This window comes from Pelecanus crispus, chromosome 9 (genome assembly GCF_030463565.1).
Source record: "Pelecanus crispus isolate bPelCri1 chromosome 9, bPelCri1.pri, whole genome shotgun sequence".
NCBI lineage: Eukaryota > Metazoa > Chordata > Aves > Pelecaniformes > Pelecanidae > Pelecanus > Pelecanus crispus.
This window is the reverse complement of record NC_134651.1, coordinates 5,663,520-5,688,625: the sequence shown is the minus strand read 5'-3', so window position 1 is coordinate 5,688,625 and position 25,106 is coordinate 5,663,520. Positions and strand designations below refer to the sequence as shown.

At 43.7% G+C, this 25,106-nt stretch overlaps 1 protein-coding gene across 1 annotated transcript in view; it reads right to left on the bottom strand.

Annotated features, from left to right (window-relative positions):
- The window catches only part of LOC104031406 (uncharacterized), a 204,478-nt gene that overhangs the window by 33,045 nt on the left and 146,327 nt on the right, over nucleotides 1-25,106 (bottom strand). The window contains exons 8-22 of the mRNA XM_075716822.1: nucleotides 23,345-23,467; nucleotides 20,543-20,665; nucleotides 17,809-17,946; nucleotides 15,618-15,740; nucleotides 14,913-15,035; nucleotides 13,799-13,951; nucleotides 11,074-11,205; nucleotides 8,765-8,893; nucleotides 7,898-8,026; nucleotides 6,914-7,048; nucleotides 5,755-5,889; nucleotides 5,188-5,313; nucleotides 4,156-4,287; nucleotides 3,098-3,226; nucleotides 1,374-1,505 (exon numbers count right to left, since the gene is read on the bottom strand). Coding sequence (XP_075572937.1) covers nucleotides 1,374-1,505; nucleotides 3,098-3,226; nucleotides 4,156-4,287; nucleotides 5,188-5,313; nucleotides 5,755-5,889; nucleotides 6,914-7,048; nucleotides 7,898-8,026; nucleotides 8,765-8,893; nucleotides 11,074-11,205; nucleotides 13,799-13,951; nucleotides 14,913-15,035; nucleotides 15,618-15,740; nucleotides 17,809-17,946; nucleotides 20,543-20,665; nucleotides 23,345-23,467 — 1,962 coding nt within the window. The remainder of the gene's footprint in view (nucleotides 1-1,373; nucleotides 1,506-3,097; nucleotides 3,227-4,155; nucleotides 4,288-5,187; nucleotides 5,314-5,754; nucleotides 5,890-6,913; nucleotides 7,049-7,897; nucleotides 8,027-8,764; nucleotides 8,894-11,073; nucleotides 11,206-13,798; nucleotides 13,952-14,912; nucleotides 15,036-15,617; nucleotides 15,741-17,808; nucleotides 17,947-20,542; nucleotides 20,666-23,344; nucleotides 23,468-25,106) is intronic.

The following is a 25,106-nucleotide window of genomic DNA, read 5'->3' as shown; positions in this document are numbered from 1 at the left end:
GAGCCCACCCTGCAGCAAGAGGCTAGAGGTGCCTCAGGAGCAGAGGAGATCTCCAGGGATAGTAAAGATCTCGCCTCCAAGGCAGCATAAAATATTTAGGGAAGAATTATGACTTTCATAATCTTGCACACACACACATATGGATTTTTTTATACATATATTTATATATATACACACACACAATTAAAGCGGGGTAAAAAGCAGACTGAATAAACCAGCAAACCCATACACAGAACATTAGGGGTTGCTAGATGTTTTGTTGGTGGCAATGGCTTCACTGATTACCTTGCCAGAGAAGATGACAACCAGCTATTTGGCTACTTGCTGTCTGCAGTGATGCAGTTTTGAGAGAGGTCAAGAGCACAAGAGAAGTGGAGCTGGCAGCTCTTTCTCTGGGAGCTGGTCTTCCCACTAACTGTCCTTCCATTCCCTCTGTGCCAACAGCAACAACAGCCGTAAGATCAACTTTCCAGGGTTTTTGTCTTAGGTCACCGTTCCAGATTAATTGTTTTGACATTTCTGTGTGACACCAGCCGTTAATTCTGCCTACGCTACTGAGACTCTGGTAGCTACATCTGTTCTACTGTGAGATTGTTAAACTAAAAGATAAAATATTTCTTTTATTTAACAACATCAATGGAATTTAATAATAAGAATAATAATAGCAGCTTAACCATGCAACTTATTGCCACAAGATGAAGCGCATACCAAATGTTTGCATGGAATCAAAAAAGGAAATAGGCACAGTAATTGGAAAAAAATTCAAATTGTATTAAATATAGAGCGATTGCTTCTGTCTCACGAATCTTCTGAGTGACAAATTGATGAAATTTGGGGAAACACATCAGGAATTATCTATATGCCTGTTTTTATCCTCTTAAGGCATCTGCTATTGACCTCTGTTAGAGACAGATTAGTGGAGATCATAGGCCTCTGGCAAGATCATTGCTCATTTTTTTTGTTAATAAATAGAGGATCCTAAATCTTCCTGATTTTGCTTCTGCTGCGTACATGTAAAGCATTTCTATATGCCTGGCCTTAAAAAAAGATTTATGAAGAAAAATTGCGGACCTAAAACTGGATAAATAAAACCAGTGTGGAAACTTCTATGCCACAAGCCAAATACACATCAATCCTATCATTCACACGAGGTCTTAACATTAAAAATAGCTGTTGAGTCCAAAACAAGTCTGAAAATAACTTTTCTGGAATCCAAATTAGGGAAACTATCTAACCCTGATGAAACCCAAGAGCCTTGCGACAGGCTGGGCAGACCGGAGGCGGTACAGCCTGGAGGTCTTCCTGGAGGGAATTATCAGGAAAAATAATTTCTGGTTTTGGAAATTCCCCGTGTTGACAAAGTGGCAACTTACTCCATTCACAGTGCTTCCCAGTGAATCCTGGCTCACAGAAGCAAGAGCCGGTGACCGGATCGCAGCTACCGTCGCTGTTATTGCAGACACACTTGTTTTCACAGCGCTGTCCCCAATGGCCACTATTGCAGGCTGCAATGTAAAATGGTATTTGCATTGAGAATCAACTTTGAGCTCACCTAACAGATTATTTTACATCTAAATGAGAGAACAGAAAAGATGCAAAATGGCCCCTGAAGATACAGGAGCTCTGGACTAGACTCTCAGCTGCAGCATGGGGCACAAATCAATGGAAATAAATACAATTTTGGCTGATTTATTTCAGCTGGAAGTAGGCAGATATTATGCCATGCACACAAAACTAATCATTCATAGTCAATCCATATCAATCAATCCACAGTCACAAATGCATAATTTCATGGAAATAAAATTTCAGCTATTGACTTACTTTGCAAGAATCTGCATAACCAGAATAGATAACGGGTAAAACAAGACAGATTTGTGAGCATCCTCCGTATTTTCCTCAAAATACTGGGAAATGCAGCATGGATAAAGACAGACAAATCTCACGGTCTTTGTTAAAGCAACGTAACTGCTTTCATTCTAAAAATCACATAATACTGGCATGATTATGACAATGTACCACAGCATCTCCTTCCTTTCTTGTAAGGATAAAGATGAAAGTGTCAATTAGGGCAACGGAAACCTGGTTTTGGAGTTGGGCGTCTCTTTCGTGCCTGGTCTGCAATAGTTGAAGAGCTGCCTTACTGAGGCATCCCTGCAAAACAACTTTTCTCATACCTTTTCCTGAATAGAAATGCAAGCTTTTCTTTTGCTTTTCTTTTTCTTAATTCTTTAGACAGCCTAGGGAGTTATGGAAAGCTAAATGGCTCTACACGTTACCAACTGGTTTTAGTTTTAAAATGGGCATATTGGTGGAAACTTCAGCTTTTCCCAGAATTTTCTGAGAAGCCAGGTCCAAAACTTACTGCTGTCAACACTGGCAATTAATCTGTATGATTTTACGTGTCTAAGACCAAGTTTAGTAAGAGGTTTGTATTCTGTTGGCTTTTTGCAAGAGGGATCATAACGAACCAAGCAGAAAAGACATGAAACAGGAAAAGGAAAGAATCAAGCAGGATGGCTTAACATTTATATGGTGCTATCCAAAAAGGGCAGATTTGTACTCTTACATGGCCATCAATATGGAGAGTGATGCTAAAGTCAACAGAAGGGTGGTCTGCTCTTCCAGAGAACAGAATTTCTCCCAGCATTTATATTCACAAGTTAAGGAGTGACCTTAAGACACTCGACTGTATATGCCACTCACTTGTTGAATAAATCTCCCCTAAACAAAATGAAAAATTGAGAATTAATCTTAAAACTAATCTGCGCTGAAAATGAAAAACAAAACTGTCAGTCAAAATGCTGACAGGACAGATGGTATTGGGCAAAGGGATCCATAGTGTTGAAATAAGAGCTTGTACCAATACTTTGCACTTCATCAGCCATCTATTTCAATACTTTGAACCTAGATAATTAAGGATTATAACCACCCAGGCTCTGCAAACCCATAAACACACAATTTCAGAAGCGGTAAGATTAGCAAAAGTATATTAAAAAACTGTAATAGACTAAGAACAAACAGAGCTGGTTCTTACACTTGCAGTTAAGTCCCTGGGAGATAGCACATGCCCTGTGGAGCAAATACGTATCTGACTTACGGTGTTTGCAGTCGTGGCCAGTCCAGCCGGGGGGACACGTGCACTCTCCAGTGACATGGTGACACCGAGCACTGCTGCTACAGCTGCATAACAGCAGGCAATTTTGTCCATAGTAACCATTGGGGCAGGCTGAAAACAGATGAACAGACTGCAATTTCACCTAGATAGCAACTCAGGCACAGACTGATCTTTTCAAGCAAGACAGCAACAGTTTGCCCCCTAAAACATGCATTAGCTGAATCCAGAAATCAAAACTGTAAAATGAAAGAAACATCCATAATTTGTATACTAGGTGTCTGGGGCTGAGTCCTGTATAGCGGGAACAGCTTGAGTGACTTTCGGGTACTTCTCCTGCACATCGGTGGGAGGAAGAAAAAAAAAAAAAGAGTGCCAAGCAAACCTTCATCAAAAGTGATTTTGTGACTAACAAGGAGAAAAAATACACCACCAGTGAGGTCTTGCATGAAGCAGCACTGTCCTTGAGAGCCTGTCTATGCCAGCACAACAGCCATACTCGAGCAGCCTTTAATACCCATAGGCTGGGTAAGGAGTCACGCCTCGGTAGCACAGACCGGTTGCTTGAGCATATTCTCATGGTCTCTGCTGGATCTGCAGAGACAGCACTGATACTACTCCTTCGTCCTCACTCCTACTGAATCCTGAGTTAGCTACATCACGGAGTATTGCTGCAAACGTAACCCAAGGGTGACGCTGTAGGGGCCAGCTGGTCAGCACCTCTTGCCAAGCAACTACAATGCGAGTGTTGTGGCTATTACACGTTGTATTTCTAAGTATATATTGCCATACATTAGGTCTAACGACAACATCGATTTGGGATGCAGTTTAGCTTGTCATCTGCATTTATCTGTAATCTCCCTCCGGTAAATAATGTTAAATCCAACCTGAGGAATTCCTGAAGCCGAATGGTACTTTATCTCGGATCAGTGTATCTAACATAATGAGCCTCTCGCCAAAGAGCAAGAAGGTAGAAATCAAACCATAACCTGAATTTTCAAACTGATTTTCTTTTCATGGGGAAGGCCGATGTGAGGACTTACGCGCAGAGCAGGATGCCCCGCTGTAGCCAGGGGGACAGTCGCAGGTTCCAGTTTCTCTGTTGCACTGTCCCCCGTTGGCACAGGGCTCACAGGAGGACTGGCAGTCGGGTCCCCACCGGCCAGCCGGGCAATCTAGGAAAAAAAAAAAAGCATATGAGATGTCCCCAGTGCCATTTTCTGTTTCAAGGCAGTTATAGATTTCTGCCGTTACCCTGAAGAATTTAAAAATAACAGTAAAACAAAGCTGGAAAAAGGATTGTTATATTGTCTCTACAGACCTACAGCGTGGTCACAGTTAACCCAAAAGAGTGAACACACCTCTGTCCTGCAGCACGTGAGAACGCATCTAAAGAGAGACCCAAAGGCTCTCTTCCAACTTCCATCGGGGTGCGTCTGTTTATTGGTTTGGTTTCTGATACAGTAATGTCAGGAGTATTTGGGCATATCTGAAAAGTTAATTATTGCACTCTGCAAAGGAAATCTCCAGAGGATGGCAACGTGCAGACAGATGCAGCAGGGGAGGGCTGCTGTTGTATTTTTGCTGGGCTGAGTGGGCATCAGGTTGGTGCTACAGCCCAGAGGGACTGGAGGTGAGGTGGAGCCCAGGTCCGCTTTCAGCTCCACCTCCTTCCCCGGGTTCCTGCTCTGTGAAGCAGTGAGCCACAACCCAGGTCCTCGCAGGGCAGATGCTCCTCAGGTGTGCAATAGCCAGAGCTCTGTGAGTGATAGAGGGGCATCCCATGGCCCCTTGGTAGTTCAGTGTCCCCGAGACTTATAGAATCATAGAATCATTTAGGTTGGAAAAGACCTTTAAGATCATCCAGTCCAACCATTAACCTAACATTACCAAGTCCACCACTAAAGCAATTAAGGGGTGTGTAGCAACCCCACGCCTCCTGGCTTGGTGGCTGGATCATTTATAATGAAAGTAAAAACTAGGAATCATTAAGGTTGGAAAGGACCTCTAATTCCACTTCTTCTCGTGCCTGTCAAAGCAAGACACTCACCGCCCCAGCCCAACGCTAAACACACCTTGCTCACATGTAGCCCCAGTCTTCCCAGCTGGGCAAATACACTGCCCCGTCTTCGGATCGCACGGTGCTTCTCCACAGCTGCACCTCTGCCGGCAGTTCACCCCAAAGTTCCCGGGCTGACAAGCTGGTCAAAAGAAACGCAAAGACACGGTCAGTATAAGGAAGCATTCTGAAGACATCAGCAGGTACCACCACCAGCAGTTTTAAACTGAGCTGTGCTGGTACCAAGTGATCTATGTTAGCATCAGTGTCTCAGCGACGGGTGGTCTGTAACTGCAACAGAGCTCTAGAAAATCCATGCCTGAAGCTTTAAAAGGAACTGCGGTTACCTGGACAAACGTTAGTTTTAGTAACTAGCCTCAGCCTTGTGCCTCGACCTTTGCGAGCAGAGCGACACAGCAGTTGCCAGGCTCCAAATATCAGCTTGGCTTCAGTGGGCAACTGCCAACTCGGATCAACAACAAATGTACCTTTTATTTGCACTTCTAAATCTGAACATAAGTTTCCTGAGTAAGCTTTCCCATCCAAAGCGTACCTCCCAGGGAAACATGCAGTGAGTACCTACATAAATGGCATTTTTCTCCATGAAACCCAGGTGGACATGGATGCTTGCAGACTCCCGTCTCAGGATCACACGAAGCATCAGTAGGACAGTTGCACCTCAGTTTGCAACCAGCCCCGTAAAAGCCGGGCGTGCACTCTGGAAAATGCAAGTAGACATAGAACACGTAAGAAAACACATAAGAAAAAGGAAGGGTTAAGAAAACTGAACAAAAGTCAGAAATAATTATGCAGAAATTTGCAGAAAATCTATTCTACTGTACATTTTAGAGGTGCTGATAACAAAGTGTAAATACTTATTAAACACTTGCATGGACATTTCAAAGAGGTTACTGTTTAAATACAACCCAGAAAGAGAGCGGCAGAATACTTAAGGATATATTCAATTACAGCCATTACAGAATTACTCCTCTTATCTGTCTGTACCTTCTGCTGCTCTCTGCCTTGGTGCAAAGCCAGTGCTGGGCGAGCGATGCTCTCCCCCAGAACCGAGCACGTCACTGGGAACACTAAAGATATTGAATACCATCACTATTATTCTCCACCAAACCCCGCAGAACTCGTGTCATAAATCCAACACGTTCCTGCCTGCCCAGAGAGGAATCTGAAGGGAGAATCTTTATTGCATTACTCCATAACTGTCTGGAGAGGGCTACTGAGACATGCAAACATAAAAGTGGAATACAATTCTCTTTGAACTACCCCCAAAAAGCTACAAAGAATACGTTGAATTCAAAGACCTGCAAATCTGAAGGAAAAGTAGCATTACTGAAACCGTTTACAAATAACCCTGCTGCCATAAAACACAGTTTTTTTCCACTTATTTACTCTCTATGCAGAAAAAGGAAAGAACAAAAGTGAAAACTCCCACAACCTTCATTATTTAGGGCTGTGTTAGAATTTGGTTTCTAGATTTCTGTTGTCATTCGATCAGCCTAAAACTCCTGCACTCTTAAGCTGTATTCCCCTTGATGTTCCTGTAAGCCCCGTGACAGCAGGCACTCGTGGCGTTGGCTATATGAGAAACCACCGACAAAATCATTAGTAGAGTATGAATGTATTTGTAGCAGCAGCAGCTGAACAAAGCAGATGGGAGGAAGAAAGAGAAATAACACTAGGACAAAGGAATAAGCAGACACAGGGAATCTGGCTTTCTCTTATACCTTTCTGACACTTTTTGCCGTGATAACCAGGCTTGCAGGTGCAAGTCCCGTTCCTCGCGCTGCATTCCAGCGTGTGCTCTTTCACGCACTGACACTCCTCCGAGCAGCCAGCTCCGAAGGCCCACCTGGGACAGGCTGCAGCCAGATGAAAAGGAATCATTAGCTCTGTAATTATGCATGAGTTATTTGAAATTGCACACTGCTGCAGAATGCAACTGCTGCAAAAAGCAAAACGTTCGTTTCACTTTCAGCAAATACATCCACATTCCTGTGACAGTGCCTATTAATGTGTGGGTGTGTGAAATATAGTTTACATGATTCCTTTATTAAGTAATTAATTTCTATTTCAAGCAATATGTGGTGAATGCAAGAACCAGAAATGTTTCAAAGCAAACTTAGTTAAGTTTCTGAATGAAAAAATATTTGGATACACTCCAAGACCAAAGCTTTCATGAAATAAAAAAAACCCAAAAAACCAAACCTACAACTATTTTTCAATCTTGTATAGATTTTACGAACAAAACCTGTAAGTACAAAGAAACTTGACCATCTCTTTTTTAATATTTTTGGTTTGATTCTTTTTATTCCCATTTAACATTTCGCCCTCATCTTGCCCCAACCAGCCCTGCTCCTCAGCTCCCACTCCAACCGCATTGACGGCCACTAACTAGCTCCAACCAGACTTTAACCTCACCAACAACCCTAACGTTAACCTGCCTATCCCCACCCAACCCCTACCTCCCGTCCTCACCTTTGCGCATCAGTAAATCTCAGTCCTTGTGGCAAAGATTAACTGCTAGAGGAAAAGATTAATGAAGTTTCTGGGGTTTCCCGGCACGTGTCAAAAGTCACGTCCTCCTGCTACTCCCAGCTCACGGCAGAACCCAAAGCCTCGTTCATCTTACATATGATGTTGCATCTTTTTAAGACCGTTATGCTGTGCATGTGTTAAATAAACAGATCCAAAAAATTATGGGGACTTACTAAGATGGCAGAAGCGCCCGTAGAGCCCGGGGTCACACAGGCAGGCTCCGTAGAGTCTGTGGCAATGGCCGTTGTTGGCACAGTTGCACCGTTTGTTACAGTTCTTCCCAAAGAGGCCTTTCGGGCAACCTTTTGAGTGCACAAACACAGCAAGGCATCGGCTGGTAAGTGTTAAAACACGAACGCCAAATCAGCTCTCTTTTAGCTGGCGCTACAGAAAAGACCACGCTGACTTGTGGCTGACCCGGGGCTCCGCGCAGCCCATCCTTACGAGGCGCGTGCTTTTTCTCACCCTCTGCCTCGCTTATTATTTGAACAGAAGTCACTGCAAGGCAAGCCGCAGGGTTATAGCGCTTCTTGCACAACGGAGACTGCTCTCATTCGGGCCCCTAAGATTTACCACGCACACTTACCTCTAGAGAGAAACAAGAATCATAGTATCATAGAATCGTTTAGGTTGGAAAAAACCTTTTAAGATCATCCAGTCCAACCATTAACCTAACACTACCAAGCCCACCGCTACACCAGTTAAGGGAAGAGTAGCAATTCCATGTTTCCTGGCTTGGTGGCTGGATTATTTTTAATGAAAGTAAAAACTAGGAATCATGGAACGCTTTGGGTGGGAAGGGCCCTTCAGAGCTCCCCCAGCCCAGCCCCTGCAGTGCCAGGGACAGCTTTACCCAGCCCAGGGTGCTCAAAGCCCCGTCCAGCCTGGCCTGGGATGTTCCCAGGGATGGGGCCTCCACCGCCTCTGGGCAACCTCTGCCACTGCCTCACCACCCTCACTGTAAACAATTTCTTCCTTATGTCCAGCCTAAAAGGGAAAGTGGTGAGGTTTCGGGCACACCCTACAGCCGGGAGCCGTACCATCTTCACAGAGCTTGCCGTGCACGCCGGGCGGGCAGCGGCACTGCCCCGTGACAGGGTCGCAGGAGCCTCCGTTGTGGCACTTGCAAACGCTGGCACAGCCTCTGCCGTACGTCCCGGGGGAGCAAGCTGCGGAGAAAGCAGGGAAGATGAATGGGCCAAGAAACCCTTTCCCTCTGCTAGAAACGAAACGAAATAAAGACTTCAGTCACCAGAACAGAGCAAGGAAAGAGCATCTTTAGTCAAGTGGGCTCTAAAGAAAATCATATTCTTTTTATATAAGGTAATACACACCCATCTAACATTTACTAGATAATTTTAAAAGGACCCCTGAATTAACCAAGCTTACTTATGTGAAATACTATGTGATGTATCCAAATTCTCCCCTGCATATGCTCCCCTCCACACAATGCACGGGGCTCAAAAACCATTGCCTATAAACTACAAAGCTTAAAAATCAGAGCCCAGTTTTGAATATTTGGAGATAAGTATTTTAAACTTTTTTTTTTTTTCCCCCTCCCAAATACTATTATAAAAATAACATTGTGTTTTTCTAACATAGTCTCCGAAATTTCCCAGATGATGATGGCAGAAATGGTTCCACATCAGCACGGGATTCCTTCCTAAAGCCCGCATCGCTCCAGCGCAAAACAACTTGTGAAATGAAGCCTTGCCTCTGCTGTTTGCAGCCTGAGATAGCTGAGTAAATACAGTTGCTGGAGTCATCTGACTTAACTGACATTTTATCAATGTATATTAAGAAACTTGACATTTCACATCAATTTCCATTTGGTTTCTTTCGTGCATTATTACAGAAATTTAGTTCCAGTTTTCTCAACTGTTTAGCTTACCCTAAACCCACGAACTACGCTGTGTATTAAGAAAGTGAGAGAAAAGAGTGAAAGCAATCACACGTGGCTAGTTCATACAGATTATGTATTGTATTTATCATTGTCAATGCCTCCTTCATTGGACTGCAGGTTTGGCTCAATAACACAGTCCCATTAAAGTTCTTTAAATTCCAGAGGCGAATTCCACCAGATTACATGCATGGATATCTATTGTAAATATAGAGCAAAAATGTTATTATTATTTATGAACTAAAGAATTTGTATCCTGTCTTGAAATTTTTATAATCTATCCTGAACAACCAGAGCACCATGAATAGAAGTAAGAATATTCCAACTGGATAGCTTGAACTGACTTAGGTAGACTAGAAATTATCATTTTAATCCTCTTCATTCCTATTCTCTCAGCTGTCCCCAGTGTTTACAAACCAAACCCACGATCAGTCTCCCAAAATAACTACGGGCAGACTGTTGGTTTCAATCATTTGCTGTTTTTTCTATATTTCTGTCCTTGTGATGATGCCTCCTAAACAATCTTGATGGTGATTAACTGAAGATTGCTGTCTACTGATGCTAAGTCATAATTCTTCATCGTCTATTTGTCTCATCAGTGATAGCACAGACTTTCTGAGCATGATGGCCCATCACACCATATACCATGAAATGGAGGGACCCATCTCAAACACGCAGAGAGACCGCTGTGGGAAGTCTCAGACAAGCAACAGAAGTTTTGCCGAGCTGCAGGTGAAGAACGGTGCATGGTACATCAAGAAACCGCCGCTCTATCTTTCCAGTTGGTTTTGACACTGAACCAGAAAGATCTGCCAGGAGGCAGGAATAAGAAGAGTAGAAAGCTATGACAAAGGGCACTGGATGACTTGGCAAGAGAATTCTGAAAAATACAACTTCTAATATTAAAGATTAACCATCCCAAGAAAATTATGTTAATAATAAAAAGAATGATAAGGAAAAAACAGGCCCAAGTTTACCAACACAAGGAGATGGAAAAAAAAAAAACAACCAGGGAATGTCTTGGGATGCTATAAAGGAAAAATCAAGTTTAGCATCTATGTCCACCCAGATTGTCATACCACCTGCCAGGACAGACTTCTGGAAGTCAGCGAGGCAAGTTGTGCAGCAAAGCATGGCAGGCAAACCTTGGCACTTTTCAGCAGCGGAGTGAACAGGAACGAACACCAACACAAATACTGAGGAAGGGGTTACTGCAGTGGACGGCAGAGACCTCGCTGTTTGAGGGTTCGTATCGTATACTGTAGTACCCCTTACAACTTCTATTTAATGTGCCACATTACAATAAAATTTTGATCTGCCTGTGAGGCAGCTGTGCTCCTTAGAGAGCTTTGCAGATTAAAAGTACAACAGGTTATTCCTATTTCCTACCTACCTGCAGTGTCACAGCACTAGGATGAAGTCCCCACCTTGCAAACACCCTGTACTCACTTTCATTACAGATAATGCCGGTCCAGCCAGGCGAGCAAACACAGCCACTGTGTTCACTGTTACAGTGGCCTCCGTTCAGACAATCCTCACAGCTCAAGCTACAGTCATTGCCAAAAGCGTGATCAAGGCAAACTGAAATGAAAAAAATACAGAAGGCTGAGTGAGCATCCAGACAAAATACTTCCACAAGCTCTTGCCTATCGTTCCAGGTGCACAAGTGCAAAAAGGCATCTGCGCAACATTGACAGTCTGAAAAAAAAAAAGTATTCACGTTGTTACCGTTAATGTTGGTAGCACTGCAAATATCACTGAGTCATCCCAAAAGACAGTCCCAAAAGGAGATTCCCAAATTTCTCTTCAAATTGTAGAGTCTAAATAAAAGGAAAGCTGAGACTTTAGCTGGAATTTCCTCCTTTAAATGCTGTAATTCCCCAAAGAGCACTTAAAACTACTTTTTAAGAGCAAATATTCTGCCTTCGGAAAAAGTGAATTTGCACCTAATGCTTGATAATATTGCATGTAATTAAAAGTATTTCTTGGGAGAGAATCTCCTTTTCTCCCTGCTAGGCTCTCCTTTTTGTTCTTCTATTGCAGTAGGTGGATGTGGTGCTATTTAAGCATAGTCAAGTGGTATTTTTAACAGCATAGTTCAAGTCTTATTCTAGGAAAACAAAGCATAATACACATTTACCTCTTCCTTTCTTCTTCATGGATATGAAAAAAAAGGGTTAGTCTATCTAGAAAAACGAAGAAACAGGGAAATGCATTCCTCCCTCCCCTTCCCCACCCTCCTTTTCTCCCTTGCACCCAAATACAAGCGCCGACACGCGCACCCCCATGTTTTCTCTTTGTGGGGCCTATCGAGAAAGGCATAGAACATAAACGTTACTCTCCGCTCAGATATCTCGAGGACATTAAGATCCTACCCGCACAGTCAGTTTATTGCCTTCGAGGCTTTATGGCTGTGGCTGGAGGCTTTTTGGAAGGGGATTTTGAACACCACCTGAAAGCGAGCTGGCAGATTATTTCAGCTAACAGTAAGTCAGCAGGCTGGTTGCTTTTCACCAGCAATTTTCTATGTGAGGCCAGATTTCCTCTAGGTCTCAGCACCCAACTGTTCCTTTTTCTGAAGCTGAACAAATGCCCAAGCTTTCAGAGACATTCAGAATCCCAGTGCTCCCACTTGGAACAGGTTACAAATTCATACTTCAGGAGAAGAATACTAATTACCATTAAAGACGTCATGCTTCTACATTAAAAAGTCATTCAATCTATAGAAAATAATTACTTATGCCAGCTTATTGTTTAAAGCTATATTTTTAGAATATAGATAGCAGCACAAAAATATGCCTGAAAGTATATGGAATAAGTCAATATTTGGGAGGTAAAAGAACTTACTAAACCATTAAAAGTTTCATTTCTTCACCACCTTTTCCTGCAAACCCTCATGTGCTGCAAAGCCTCAGCTTTAGAAAAAGCGCAGATGCTCAGCTATGACTGATAATACCCAAATTTATGTGGCTAAACATAAATAAAACATATAAAAACTGGTCAATAAATATTTGATTGTGGTTTCTAGGCCTGATAATTTTGCCTGTGGTAATCTCATTTATCAGCTTCCCAATTGGTTATCAGTGTTGTTGAGTCCGGCCGGATGCTATGCGCTTTGGGAGGTCCTAGCAGTTTTGTTCATAAAAATAAGTTAATTTTTTATTAAAGCCAAGACCAGTTCCTGATTTTTGCCTGTAGGGCACAGTCCTCGGATGAGTAATTAGAGCTCATATAAAAATCACAGGACATACATAAGAAAAATAAGAAATCTCATTCCTCCCTGGTGACCCACCAGCACATACTGCGCTCGTCAGAAAGAAAGCACAGGGTTTTGACTCTTGATACTCTTTAAGTGGTGAAGTTTCCACCTTCAGGTGGGAAGACTGAAGTCACGCAAAGTCCAGGTGGGGTGCAAAGCTGCTTTGCACCCAACTCCTGTGACTGCGTACTCGTGTGCTCCGTTTGCCACCAGCTGCGCCAACCTCTCGGCCAGCCTGAGCTCTACGCGGATGGCTCTGTGATCTTCCCGGGGAATGTGCCCAAAGCATCAAAAGGGACCTGAATCTCCAAAGGGTTGTTTTTTCCACAAACAAGAATGCAAATATCTTAAGCAAAAACCCCTCCAATTATTATAAAAGGGCTTGTAAACAGGCACACGTGCCCTCACACCCCTCTTTCCTAGCTCTAGGAGAAAGGGAGCGTTTCCCAAGGGCTTCTTCTCAGTAGAGCAGCTTTGGGGGATTTTGTGCACTGCAGTAACCCACGCAATCCTCTTGCACCCGGGATGAACAGGATCTTTCTGTCTGTTGCCTCTGGGGCTTTGTGCAGACACCCTGTTTTTCCAAGAAGCCTCCCATCCCTTTGCTTGCTGTGCTGCTCGCTTTTCCCAAGCCTCCCTCCGCATCCCTCCCCGCTGCATCCAGGCAGCAGCAGCTGTGACCAGGGAAGCTTCCCGTTCCCCAGACATGTCCCATTTGGGATGGGACATGTGGCAATGCCTCCTCCTCGCTGGCATGGAGGACAAGCAGAAAGCAGGATTAATGCTTCACCCCTCCTCTGCTCCTCCTGATGGCTTAAGCCCGGCCAGCCCAGCACCGCTCTCGTCCCAAATCCTCTTTCCAAGACTATTCCCCCCGTTTGCTGCGACGGCTAAAAGCGACGCTCGTTCACTCACCGACCCTGTGCACCAGGGTGAGCTCTCCTCGCACGTCTTCATCCTCGTAGATGGAACCAAGCGCGTAGCGAAGGAGCTGGGGGGGACCTCTGAACTGCAGCCCTGGAGCCCCGGCAAACCCCGCTGCCTCCTCCACATCCGCCTCCTCCCCACCTAGGGCTGACACACACACACGTGCCATCAGGACCTGGCCCCGAGTCTTCCTCTGCAACACTTTCCTTTCATTTACATCTTTTTTTTATTTATTTAATTATGCTGGTAGATTTTCCAGCTACACCCCTGTGCAGTCTGCACAGCAGTCACAGCCGATTCATTTTCTCATCTGTATTTATAAACAGAGTTTCTGCTATCCAAAAGAGAGAAAAGGGGGGTGTGGGGGGGGTAATCGTTCCATTTCCTTTCTTCTGGAAATAAACTCTAGTCCTGGAGAGTCCAAAAAAAATTAAACGAGGAGTTAATTTTCCTCACTTAAAGTTTGAGATTATTTTTAGTTAATGAAGGTCATTACTCTAGCTCATTTTGGAGATGACAAATATAGAGTGAGGCTGGCTGTCCAATTTATTTTCAGAAAAAAATAAAATCTGAGCCTTAAAATGATGGGAAATCAGTTGGCTTTCTTTTTGGAGCTGGTTAAAATAGCAAACTCTTCCCAAGGTTTAGCAGGTGCTAAACTTGGTTATAAAATTAAGTTGGTAGGTTAAACTCTGTACTGGTTACACTGGCAGAATTCCAGAATCACACCACTGACTTTAATGGAAACTCGCCTTGGTTCATCAAAGCAGAATCTGGCTGCCTTTTTTCCACAGGATGTTAAACTTCATCAAATAGTGCAAGAAAACTGTCAAACTAGTATTTATTTCTAAAAGATGAGGTTTAGGTTTTTGCACATGTCCAGGGGATTTAAGCATTCATCTCCCATTAATCTTTGGCAAAACCCATTACTTGAGGATGAACCTGGGATCCACGTGTTGCACGTAGCTCTACCCCGGCAACATTCAGAGATGGCTCAAGTTGGGCTCCCAAAATCCCAGGATCTGTGAAAATCTCAGTTGAATTCACATTTCAAATTGGTGGGAAATACTTTAATGGCCTTCAGGATGTAAAAATAACTTACCAATGCAGGACCATCTGTTAACACCAAGCCTGTAACCCTCCTTACACGCACATTCGTACGACCCCAGAGAATTAACACAGACATGGTCGCAGTTGCCATTATCAAGACGACATTCATCCACATCTGGAAAAAACAGATATAAATGCTGATTAGATGCAAGCACCTCTGCTTGGAGAGCATACTCTGTGCCTCGCTGCACCCGAAAAGTTCTTCTGCATGTGAGAAAACCCGATTTTCTTAGTGCTTTGGGGCTCTGTTTCTCACTAGTATTGGAGATATTAAAACATTTCAGGGCAACGTGGAACAGATTATTTCACCTATGTTTTTGTCTCAAGTGAAAACAGCTGCTTTAAGCTGTTAAGCTCAGTTGATCCTTTGGTTATTTTGAGGGCTCTCCTTTTGTAGAAGTAGTCTTTAACACACAGCAATAGACAGTGTCCATGCAGAGAGGGGGGAAAGGTTCCTCTCTGCTGGCTCGTTTCCCACAGCCCCACTTCTCCATGCTTGATGCTGGGTTATTACTGTATTCCAGTCTCAAAAAGTGGAAATTACACATTTGTAAAACCTTATCAGCAAAGCTGGCAGACGGTCACTGATTCTCTTACTAGGGAAGTGCCCACAAAGCCCCGTGACGAGCTTTGACAGCGTTTCTTCTACGTGCTGTTGTGCTTGCTTAGACCGAGCCGCTGGCATCAAAGGACTCACCGTCGCAGGCGCAGCCACCGGCGTTCAGCCGGAACCCCGCTTTGCAGGCACACTCGTAGCCGCCCGCGTAGTTGATGCAGAATTGGGAGCAGCAGGACTCTCCGGTCTCGCACTCGTCCAGCTCTGCAAGGAAGGGGCAGCTCGTTCAGCCCTTGGGCACCGTCTGAGCTGCTGCCACAGTTCTGCTCAGCGGCTACAGTGCTTTTCAGCACACGCCTTTCTACGTCTTCCTCTCCCTTCACCCACAGAAAACACTGTCTGAATCCTGACAGCGGCTGTCTTCTACCTTCTCTCACAGCAGCAACACCCTCCATGTCCAGGGAGAAGCATCTTTTCTGCAAGTCTTAGGTGCCAGGAGGTGATTTACGAAACAGACGACAACTAGGTCTCACCAGTCCACAAATACTATCTATTTAACAGTAATCTACATTTAACCATTTACATTTTTGTACGTTCAACCTTTTTCAACGCAAACTAACAGTGAAACAAAGCTCTGATCCAACAACGCATCTGCACCTGCTCGGTGCAACTGTAGTTTTCGATAACTAATTGCCCATTTCCTTATCCTGCCCTGTGTCCACCCGGAAATTGGTGTCGTCGATACTGCTGTTCTGGTGATTAGATACGAGAATCGAGCTGTTATCTTTTTACTGCAGGCTCTCGGCTGATCTCAGCCCTTGCAGCCTGCTGCGCGGGTTGGTGGCCATTCAAGGGCCACCTTGTCAATGCTGAGTCTGCAAAACGCTTTTGAACGGTACCCAGACGAGCAGCCGCAGATGGGAAAGGTCAGTGTCTCAATTAACCTTGGAAGGAGTACCAACATTATTAGGCAACACCAGCAGGAGAAAGAGGAGAAAGAAAATGTAATTAATCAATCGAGGTGAGGAGGTCAGCGTGAAAATGATTAATGCAGGTTATTTGAACACGGAGTGTTTTCCAGAAATGCCACAAGCCGAGCTCCTCTGCAGTACGTCAGACGACGCCTTGCTCTGGGGTCTAGCAACACTCCCTTGTCTGTGTAGGAATGCGAAATGAGCATCCAACAAAAAGGAGATTTTTGCTGTTAAGAGCAGGTTTTCATGTCCTCAGCCTTGCCAAACCCTTCCCCTGCGCTCTCACTTCCCTCGCTGTGGCCAGAGTAACTGCTCGCCTCCGAAATCTCCACCAGCAGCCGGGGCACGGGCAGGAGGCTGCTCTGCCTCCTCTCGTCCGTACACAAACGGGACCGCGTAACCCATCTGCCCCTGCGAGGCTCTGGGTCCTAATCTGCCTCCCTGACTTTCTTTTCTTTTGCTTTTTAAGCTCCAGCATCAACCGCCCTTGCAGACCTCGGCGCTTCCCTCCTCCCCTGCTCCTTCCTCTCTCCTGCACTTGGCTTTTTTTGTTGCAAGACTCCTCTTGTCTGTAATGCCTCTCACATTCACCACAGCTCCCGCTCTCTATCTCTCCTCATGTCTTACTATACTGCTCTGTGATGCCTTCTCTTTCCCCGCCCCCCCCCTCTTCTTGGCTATTCTTTAAAATTTTAATGGCATTGTGACAGCAAGCCTAAACCAGAATGAGATACAGTTTGCATAGCAAAAGCCGTAAACAAAAAAAATCACATCGTAAAATCATTTAAAACATGAAGGAATTTTTAAGCTCTTCTCTCGAAATAAAAACAAATCTAACTCTATTGCTTTCACTTCCTAAGCGAGACTTCTCACAGCCAGAAGTGCAATCTCATCACTGAGCAAATCTGATGGAAATAGAGCAACTTCCACAACACAAAGCGGAGTTTGCACATGAAGGACTTCAGAACAGCAGTGCTACCGCTCCCAGCCAGAGCTGACCCTCTTCCCAGCCGCCGGCTGAGGAAGGCAAGGAAAAGAATTCAGCCAAGCAATGCTTGGGCTGGACACAATAAGATACAGCTGCTGCAACTGGTGATGCACCAAAGTGTCATCTTCCATTTGGGAGGCAGAACCCCTTCCCCTCGTTAATTAATAATCCCAGCAAACATGCAGAGCAAGGCAAGCTGGAGCAGTGGCTGAGGAAGCGCCAGAGGATGGTATTAATTAAAACTTGTAGGAGAAGGGTAGGGGGTGGGAAGGTATTTCCTTGAGCGACAGCTCTCCTGCAGGCTCCCCTTGCAGAGACCCGCCACACCTCCTCCTCCTCCCGCGGAGGCGCAGCATTTGCCATGAATTACCTGCGCACGTTTTGCCATCAAAATCAAGGCGATAGCCGTCGTCGCAGGAGCAACGCGGCCCCGCAGTCGTGTGCTCGCAGTGATGAGAGCAGCCGCCGTTGTTGTCCTGGCAGCTATCGACGATTTCCATTTCAATGCCTTGCGGAGAAATAAATCAAAAGGATGTTAAAAAGCAAGCACAGGGGAAGAGTCACCGGAGAATAAGCCTTACGTAAAAAAGAATCCATAAGCCAAGTGCTGTGGCAGGAAATATAAACTCAGCTCCCACACACCCCCAAGAAGAGCACGATTTGGAGTCGCTGAACTCCAGGTATTTGTCTCCTTGTGTCATAACAGCGGATGTTCTCGACTTTGGCAACGTGAAGCCGGCTCACCGTTTCAGCAGTCTGCCTGCCACGGGAGCGTTCACGGGTTTCCTGAGATTTATGCTTTGTTTGAACCTAACAGTGAGTTCTGCCCTTGCCCCAGAGGAGGAAAGGAACCATCTGAGGAACCCAGGTGGTTCATCTCAACCCAGACTGCTTATGCTTTCCAAAAAGTAGCTTTCAGTTTTGTATACGAATGGGGAAGAGTTGGGTTCTGAAACATCCACCAAACACAAATGCCTTAAAATCTTCATAGCAGCGTCCTGTCGCCGAGCCTGACACCTAACCACAAAGCAAAACAATCTGCAGGTTTTGACCCTTGGATGTCCCTTCAAGGGGGCACACGGCAGCTCCTCTGCTGAAACTCTGTCCCCCTTGCAATTAAGACAGGGTGGTGGTACGCCGCCGTCACCAGCCCCCTTCGCGCTGACAGCCCACCCTGCACTCGGCTGCATGGGACAGTCCTGACAACATTTTGGCCAGGTCCAGTGGAAACCCTCAGAGAGAAAAGGGAACATCTGTCCATCTCATTCCCACTGAGGTACTTCATGAAATGATTTCTTTAGGATGAAAAGAAAACATAAGGTCACTTACAAATTTTCTCTTAAAGAATTATCTGGACTGTCTTGTTACAGAGCTAATTAGAGAAGAATGACTTTCCCATGCTACGTAGGAGAACTAGGAAACACTGTCCCTAAAAGAGCCATCAGACTTGCAGAAACACCCCAGCTCAGAGCGGTGGCCATCAGATCTGGTACAGAAGGATGGCATTGCCCCACTGCCGCGGCTCACGGACACATCTGTGTCGGCGGTTCTGATCCCTTTTTATGGCCCTGCCTGCCAACAAGAAATGCAAGTCCAGCTGGAAGAGGGTATAAATTAGCAGAACATATATGGAGGGCTACATCTCACGCATGGTATGATTATTTGCACCAGGGAGAAGAAACCTAGTCTCCTGCCCAACGTGTTAAGCTGGGATTTAGGAAACCCAGTGATCAAATGCAGAATCTGACTTTATACACTATCTTCATCATTTACTTTGTCTCAGTTCTTCATCAGTAAAACTGGAACAACAGCTCTTCCCCATGCCACCGGGGAAATGAAAGAATAAACAAACATTGTAAATTGCTCAAACACTGGGATAATCCTGATCATAAATATATGCAGAATGTTTTTATTTTTATTGTTTGCTCTGTACTATTGTACATAAGGCACAGAGAATCACCATCCCCTGAGATGTGTTGAACATCTGAGAAAAAATATTATCAAAAAACCACAATGAAATCTAAGTGGTCTAAACCACCTTTTTATCCCCGTAACAGATCATTTCATATCTGTATATTAATTGCATTTCCTCTGTCATTGCACTACTCACAGTTCCCTATCACCTATGAAATCATTCTCCAGGATGTCTCTCACATAATTGGGTTTTGTTTTTAATGTATGTTAATGCTTTGAAACTGAACTTCATCCTTAATAAGTATTTCTTACACACACATTCTTAAAGAAAGCATTCATTCTCTGGCATGCAGCATATTTTCCTAAGGAAATTCTGCTGAAAGTTCTTGCACAGTATTATTAGACTGAGCGATCTTTGCCCACCTCTTTGCTAAAACAGGTCACGCTTTTGTCTGCATTCCTGTGAGCTTATGTTAGGTCCATAATAACACCAACTCTTCCACATCACCTCCTTTATTAATCTAAATTTGCCCTCAAGGATAGCCCAGGGATCACCTATCAACTACCAGCGCAGGGGTTCAGTCCCCTTCTCAAGAAAAGTAGCGTTGTTTAAGAAACCCCGCTGGCAGGAGGTAAGCATGTGAGGGAAGACAACAGGGCTCAGCATAGTTTTAGTGGGGGAAATTTTAGTTGTTCCAAGTTTTTTTTTCATCCCCAATCTTGGTTTTTTTCCTTTTTTTTTAAAAGCATCTACTTAACAGCATCAATAATTTCAGGAGAAATGTAAGTAAACCTGGACAGACAAAAGACAAGAGCAGAACATCACGTTGCTTTTCTTCTGCATCCCATCCAGCATATAAAAAAATTGGGAGGAGGAGGGCAGGAATGAATATATTTCATAGAATAGCAATATTTTGGTAGCTCTGCAATAGAATTCACCAGACTCTGAAGATAAACCAACAGGGCTATTTGCTCTTTGAAATGCAGTAATTAAGGTCTGTGAACACAGGCTTAGGAATGTATCAACCTGCAAAACCAGCAGTAGCAGAAGATGAAGAAAATAGTATTAAGCTCAAGCTTTTGCATACATTTATTTTGCTGGGAGTGCTAATCCAACTGAATTAAAAATGAAGCATAGCAGTTTGCAGATAAGACAGTCTGAAATGCATAGCTGTAAAAGTGTCACTTACGGTAGCACTGCTTTCCATCAGCCCCCAGCTCAAAGCCGGGATTACAGACACAGGTGAAGGATCCCGGAGTGTTCACACAACGATGAGCACACCTGGCTCTCCCTTCTGCACACTCATCAATGTCTGCAAAGCAGAGAGAAAGGCAAAGACATTCATTTGGATATTAAAATAAAAAATAATATTGCCCTACACGTACACGGCTGTATTTCCAAATGTCCGCTGAAAAGAGCGTCCTGATGTTAGTCTGCAAACGACAGCATCTGACGAATCCAGGAATGCTGAACTCACAACATTATTCTCCAAAACAATCTTTCTTTCTAAACACCGTCGACCTTGAACCTCTCGGTGTGAATATTTACAATACCAAACATTATATTTACAGTATCAGCCAAAGAGACTTGTTTATTATTCCTGTAAAAAGAGCAATGGCAAAAGAAGTCACATGAAGAACTCAAAAGAAAGTCCTACCACCCAGTACCCTAAAATTATCACTAGGTCCTCAAGGCCTTTATATTTAAATTAACAGAGCAGGAAATAGCTGATTATTTTCCAAATGTCAAAAGATTTGGATTAAGTGGTGGCTGGGTTTCAGCAGGCACGATGGAGACAGATCTTCTCTGTCACATCCCTGAATCCTGCAGCTTCTTCTACAGAAGTCCAGCAGGGAGGCACCTACTCTGATCAGAGGAGTTTCACCCCCCCTGTAAGAAAAGAAAAAAAGTGAAGAGCGGTAGGTGGGGAGACTGCTCTTCACCCAGTCCTCTGTCAAGCAGTCTGTCCTCAGCTTTACACTCACTAGTCTGTATTTTGGTGTTAAATGTCACCGAAGGCATCCATCTTCCTAAAAACTTAGTGGAAGAGCATGAGGATATTTTTAAGGAATAATAATTGGGAAAAAAGACAACAAAAGCTTACACTAAATACTGCTGCTGTGGAGCACAGCTGCAGAAAACACCAACCTCCTTGCAAGGACTGGCATTATCTTACGCATGGCAAACCCCTAACTGACCTCCTGCTTCTCCTGTTCTGACATTTCGCTTGCAAAATACAGATTATTCACGGCAACGATCCTGGGTTAGTCTCTCACACACAGGAGAGAACAGTCCGGTGTGCAGCTCCTCACCTTTTACCACATCAAATCCCTAACAGGTCTTTTTTCCTCCATACGTGCTGTAACCAGTGCCGTACTCACGGCCCCTCGTACTTGAACACAAGCAGCTTTACGAATGCAATCAGCCTACTTGCAAAAAGAGGCCCCAGGCACTGCAAACACCACGCACCAACTCATGGCAACTTCAGGATAAATGACAGCTTCTCTGAAGCAGCAATGTGAGTAGCTGCTGTTTAGAATACAATGGCTTATTTCTCCTTTTTCTGTAATTAACTGTCACTTTGCAAGTAGAGTACGTTGCCAAATGCTGTAAATATTCTTTTCTCTTTTTCTGCTTTTCCAAATAGAAAAATAAAAAGTTGGAAAACTGAACCACAGCCACCATCCTGCACACGTTTCTCCATATCTTGTAAATACAGCTCATAGCTGAAGTATGACACTGTAGTTGCCCTCTCTCTCCTTCTAGCTCGGTTTCCAAAGAGTCAAATACCAGCTGGAATTTTGCAAAAGACGTTCAATAATTTCTAGGAGAAAAAACAGTAATTGTATATCCATGGTAAGACACAATGCTTAATAACTCAAAAGACTGTTGCCATGAGGTCAGGAAGAAAATTTTGTTCCAAAATATAACATTGCAAGTTACCTAGTGCTTTAGCTTATATGTAAATTAATAGAATTGTCAATGAGTATCCGAGATAAAGTGAGTAACATGCTGACCCTTGTATTAAACCCACTGCTGTTTTCATCTATTAATCATCAGTGAAATGTCTACGCTACTTAAAAATACTTTGGTTTTTCAGTAACCTTACTCATGAATAATCCCAGTAAGAGAGGAGAATCACCGAAGTGTGATTCTGCGCTACTCGCAGAAGGGCTTACAGGCAACTGAGTAAAACACTCAGTGTAGGAAGCAAGTATTTCACAAAGCACCCAGTATTCTGTATAGAGAAGATAACAATTTAACTACGGGCAAAATTTTGGCCAAGTTTTCAAAAGGAGGAGTTTCAAATTAGTGCCTGAATACATACCCTGATCCTGGTAGATCTGGTCAAGGCTGGTAAAAATCTGTGCACCATGAAGTCCACAGGTGCTTTGCACTTCATGGAACTGATAAACTATCTAGCTTCCAAGCATCACATTGAAAGAGAAAAGCGGGTATTTTGGTCTCTAATTCCCCCACATTTCAGGTCAGAAATGCTTCAGATCCTTTTGTAAATCCCAGACTAAATACAGGACTTTGGAATTCAACTTTTTAAGCTCCTCTCTTTGGAAATCTTAGACTTCATGATTTCTTCCTTCACAGTAGTTTCTCTATTAATATGGAAAGAGTTCTCCAGCTAAAAAGCCCTTTGAATTCTAAATAGGTTTTCAGTGACCTGGTTCAGAATGTTACTTGAACCAATTTTCCAGGAGCTGTATCTGGGTCATCATTTTAAAGGGACCCTACAAGAATAACACTACAGCATCTACAAATCCAGTTGCCAGAAAGCATGATTTAAGAGATCACAGAGTAATTTTAATCACTAAAATGGTCCTTCAAGACTACCGGCTGACATAAATATGACAGAGAGTACTGCTGTTTCAAAATGCATACATATATTTGTATACCATGTTCCTTTCTATTCAAAGCTCAGAAATCCAGCGCACTGATTAATACCTTCCTTCCCAATAAATAGTCCGTAGTTTCTTACCTAAACAGGACTTTTTGTCTGCAGAAAGATAATGCCCTGGATGACACTCGCATTTTGCAATTCCTCTCTCACTTTGACAGATTTGCGAGCATCCTCCATTCCCACTTGTGCAGGGCTCTATCACTGAAACCAATTAGACCACACTGTCAACTTAAAGGTCACGTTTTTGTCTGGAAATGGCCTTACCTGCCATCGTTACAACTAACAATGAAGATTACTGTAGCTGTAAGAGATTAGACTGAAAAAAAAAAAATACTTGACAGAACTTGGTGTACAGTAAAGCCGTTGTTTTTCTGTATGCTATTTTCTCTCTTGCTGGACAGCATTTTTCAACGAGCACCAGCAATGCTTTAAACAGCAGGAAACTGGGCTCGTGTTACACCTTGGAAGTAGGACAAGAAAAGTACATTTTATCCTTATTTTGCCATAACTGAGCAGATTTCAAGAGCTGCTCTAAACAATAGCAATTAGCACTCCAAGACGCGTGAACCCATAAACACATACAACGGCGGAGTTTGCCACAGAATGACGTGTATTTAAAAGTCTCTAGACGACATAAATGTTGAAGAGCCCCAAAAGACTTCCTTCGGTCTAAAAACATATGCCATTCATGTTGTACATGAAGATTTTTTTTTCTTTTTTTGAACAATAACATACCATTTTTCAAGGATAAGCTGCTCTAAGTGGCCAGTACTTAGAAACACTATTTATAAAGTGTCTGCAGAAGTCTCCACCTCAAACATTTCACTGTGTTTTATGGTTTTATTTCAGGAACACATACCTGCTGGAAGCATACTGATGTATTTGCCCGAATAGAAACTTTGCACACACAAAAATAGACCTCCTGGGACTGTTTGGACAGGTGTGATTGGAGTTAAGCGCCAGAGTTTCATACCAAAATCTGGTATCCAGCCCAAGGTTGAGGTTTCAGCTTGGAGTACTAGTTACACTAACACACTGGTGAAGAACATTACATAGGCAAATTTGGAGGACGCCCTTGAAAATGTGCCCTTTAGAGTTCTTCTTAGTTTCAGATAAAAAGCTTTTTAAAATTTAAGCCTATTTCCTGACAGATGAAGCTCTAATTCAGTTTTAGCATTTTACTGATTACTGTCTGATTTGAGACATTTGGCCAGCATTCCTCACTCACCTCCAGCCCAACATCTCCTTCACTGGCCATGTCAAGCTCTGTATGAGCCCACTTCTACAGGGTCACCAGGGAGAAAGTCAACATCAATTCAACAGCAAGGGCAGTGGAGTCAGGGTTTCAGTGACCCTGGGGAAGTGTTGAAGGTCTTTTCCTCTAGACCTTGCTGCCTTGCTCTTCCAGTGGCTAACCACATACATACACAGAGCTATGCAGGATAAGGGAATAGGAGAGAAAGACCTCTGTTTTATAGAGGTACATCTAAATATGGGGTAGGGGTTTTTTCATTTCCTCCAATTTTCACTTTTCTGTGTAGCCAGTGGCATTTTCTGCCACCATTAGGCAAAGGAGGACATTGCTGCAGAACACCTTCAAATTCCCTTGCTTCACCTCCTGGCAGCTCCAGAACATAACCGTTCAAGGCTGCACGCTGAGAGTTTGACTTGACAGTATTAAAAAAAAAAAAAATTAAAAAAAAAAAATCCCCGTTAAGGATGTAGAACTGAAATTTTCTGTTGGACTTTCAACATGATAGGTTGCAAATAGGTTTCCAAGGGACAGCAGCACTTCATCCTACGTGACACTTTCAAGGCTGACAACTCAGCTCTGCAGTTT